The sequence below is a fragment of the Akebia trifoliata genome, chromosome 4, assembly GCF_017979445.1.
Source record: "Akebia trifoliata isolate Shusen 1 chromosome 4, ASM1797944v1, whole genome shotgun sequence".
NCBI lineage: Eukaryota > Viridiplantae > Streptophyta > Magnoliopsida > Ranunculales > Lardizabalaceae > Akebia > Akebia trifoliata.
In genome coordinates, this window is record NC_141378.1 from 22,378,855 (window position 1) to 22,381,742 (window position 2,888).

The 2,888-nt window shown below is 35.8% G+C and overlaps 1 protein-coding gene across 1 annotated transcript; it reads left to right on the forward strand.

Annotated features, from left to right (window-relative positions):
• Positions 1 to 771: 771 nt before the first annotated feature.
• On the forward strand, positions 772 to 2,153 carry LOC147404498 (protein FANTASTIC FOUR 2-like). The gene has a single exon (XM_086440505.1). The coding sequence runs from the start codon at positions 998 to 1,000 to the stop codon at positions 1,913 to 1,915; it is 918 nt and encodes a 305-aa protein (XP_086296631.1). The 5' UTR covers positions 772 to 997; the 3' UTR covers positions 1,916 to 2,153.
• Positions 2,154 to 2,888: the final 735 nt, after the last annotated feature.

Sequence of the window (2,888 nt, forward strand, 5' to 3'; positions counted from 1 at the left end):
ACCAAATGGAGGGTCATAGGTCATTGGACCCAAAAAACAAAGGAGTGCCATGTGGGAAAAAAAAAAAAATTAAATGTGGAGTTGGTTAACATTACTCAGCTCCAAGAGTAGTGGATCTGCATTCTAATTTATTAATAATCTACTTATGGGTTCTCCTCGTTTTGGAAATGTGTAAACTTAATCAGCTTGGTGGAATTCTTTATTTCCCTTTTCATTCTCCTCTCTTTCACCAGAATGAAGAAGAACTTCATACATTCCATTAAGATTTTGATTAAATAAAAAATTTGGCTTTTAATTAGGAATTGGATCATCCATGTAGTGATCAATCAATCGTTTTCTAGAAATATTGGAGACAATCCTTTCTTATTCTCTTTTTTTTTTTTTTTTTCTAATTGTTTTTGTTGGGTTTGAAGGGGGAAAGCAGAATGTTTTGTATCAAAGCTCCCACTGTCTCTCTGTCAATCACACACACGACATGTAAACAAAGACAGACATTCCATTTCCACTAATATGATAAATTGATTGATAACTACTATTACAAAATACCCAAGAAAATAAATTCCAAAAAAAAAAAAAAAAAAAAAACTTTTTAAGGAGTCAACTTTTGGTTGTTTCCTTCTTTCTTTATTTACTTATTTATTTATTTTTCTCTTTATGATGTGTGGGTGAGTAGGAGTTTGTATTTTTAGTGGTGTAAAAAATCTCTCTCGCTCTCTCTCCAACCTATGGGCACTTTTGAGGACTATAAATTCACACCCATGCTTCCCACTCATCTCTCATGTTTTCTCTTCACCATTTCTCCTCTCCCCCTTTAACTCTCTTCATTTTCACCTAAAAATACACATTGGGTTTTGCTCAAAACCTTCTCCTCCTCTCACTTGCTCAACTATAACTCCACAATCTCAACATTTCTGCCTTCTAATCCATAATAAAATCACCCCTGGTCTTCCTATTTCATTGTTAACTTCTACCTTTATTTCTGTTTCAGTTATTAGTTATGTCGCCAACATGTCACGGACTGCGGTCATGCCTTGAGCCCCATCTCGTCGAACCACTTGTCCTTGGGCTCAAACTGGCTCATCATGTACCACACCCCTCCCAACCCCTCCTACGGGCTAAGATCCCATCTTATGTGTCAGATTTTAACTCTAACACCGAAAAACAAGAAGAGAAATACGATAACAATGGCGACAACAACAACATCAACAACAATGACATAACTAGAGTGGTCAATGAGGAAAAGAAAAACAACTCAAATGGTGAATTTGGTGGATGGGGCTTTATTGAATCTCTCACCAAGGAAGCAAAGGAAGAGAAGGAAAAACGGTATGTTCACCCCTTAGTTAAGCGTTCTTCGTCGACGCTTAGCATTAAGAGCTTGGAATTGTGCACGGAAAGTTTGGGTTGTGAGACGGGCATGGGCATTGATGAGAACATTGACATATCGTCATCGGACTCCGAGAGTGGGAATTACACAAAATTGCGACAGATTTCCGAGTCTAGGAAGGTGAATTGTCGTTCTTTTCCTCCTCCCTTGACTTCGATCAATGGTTCTAATAATATCCATTTTAAGCCTCATCGTGAAGGTGGACGCCTAGTGATCAAAGCTGTGGCTATTGCACCATTACAAACTTATTTTCAAGCTGAACGAGGCGATGGACGCCTTAGGCTTCACTTTGTGAAGAATCATAACTCTACTTCCGAAGAAGAAAATATTGTTGATGAAGATGATGAAGAAGAAGAAGAAGAAGAAAAGAGTGAGGAATACTTGGGTGAGGAGACAAGTGGAAATAATGGAAATGTTGGGGGTGAAATGGGGATTCAAGAGTTCCAACGACCTGGCAGGTGCGAGGAAGGAGGGCGTAGGAACAAAGAGTTGTTAATTTGGGAACCTTGTTGGGTGGCTACTTCTTAAAGCTTTCTTTTGGATCTTTCTATCTAAAAATTTCTACTTTTTTTTTTTTTCTTTCTTTCTTTTTCTTCTTCTATTGGCTGGGATGGTAATGTTAGTTATTATAGTTATTGAAAATGGCCTCTCTCTCCATTGATCCATCTATGCATCTGGGGTTGTGTTTCCCAAAATGCCCTCAGAAATGTAACTTGAAATACCACCTATTTTGAAGGGAAATTAATATATATGGCTATTTTCATTAGTTTTTTTCTTCAATAAATGGAATGCAAAATAGAGAAATATTAACAAATTTATTAATAATAGATAAGAAATGTAAATAGAAGGCAACACAGAGGAAATATTAATAATTCTATTAAAATGAGAAGTGGTTCGCCGTATAAATCGACAAAGTGATAATGGAATCCAGACCCAAACTTTTTGTACCCACTAATTTGAGAATGTTTTGTCCTAGGTTTGTTGATGGGGTCTGGATTTGCCAAGCTAAACTCTAGTCCTATTTCCTACCCTAAAGAGTTGACTTGCACCCTAATATGGTCTCCCTTGTCAAGTTATTGGGTTTGATAAAATTTGTTATAATGTTTCTTAGTCACTTTTGAGGTCATATAGATGTTATTTGGATGATCCATCACTACATTGAATCATATTTAATGTATTGTGTGTATATATAGGCATGTATTTCTATTAACATCATTCTTTGCATAAATAAATAAATAAAAATCACAAATAACAGTTGAGTGAACAATCCATAACTTTCAAATTCGAATAAACTATTTACAGATGGAATCCTGTCATGGACTCAAGCATTTTTCTTATCACAAGCTTAAAATCCATGTAGGATGAGGTCTTTTTATAAAACTCACAACGAAAATCTTTGAATATAATATGCACGGGGATCACCAATCAAACTAATTTCTCGAGTGACGATCTTATAAGATACTATTGATGGGTTTTAAATTAATTTTCCCTAATACTTTGT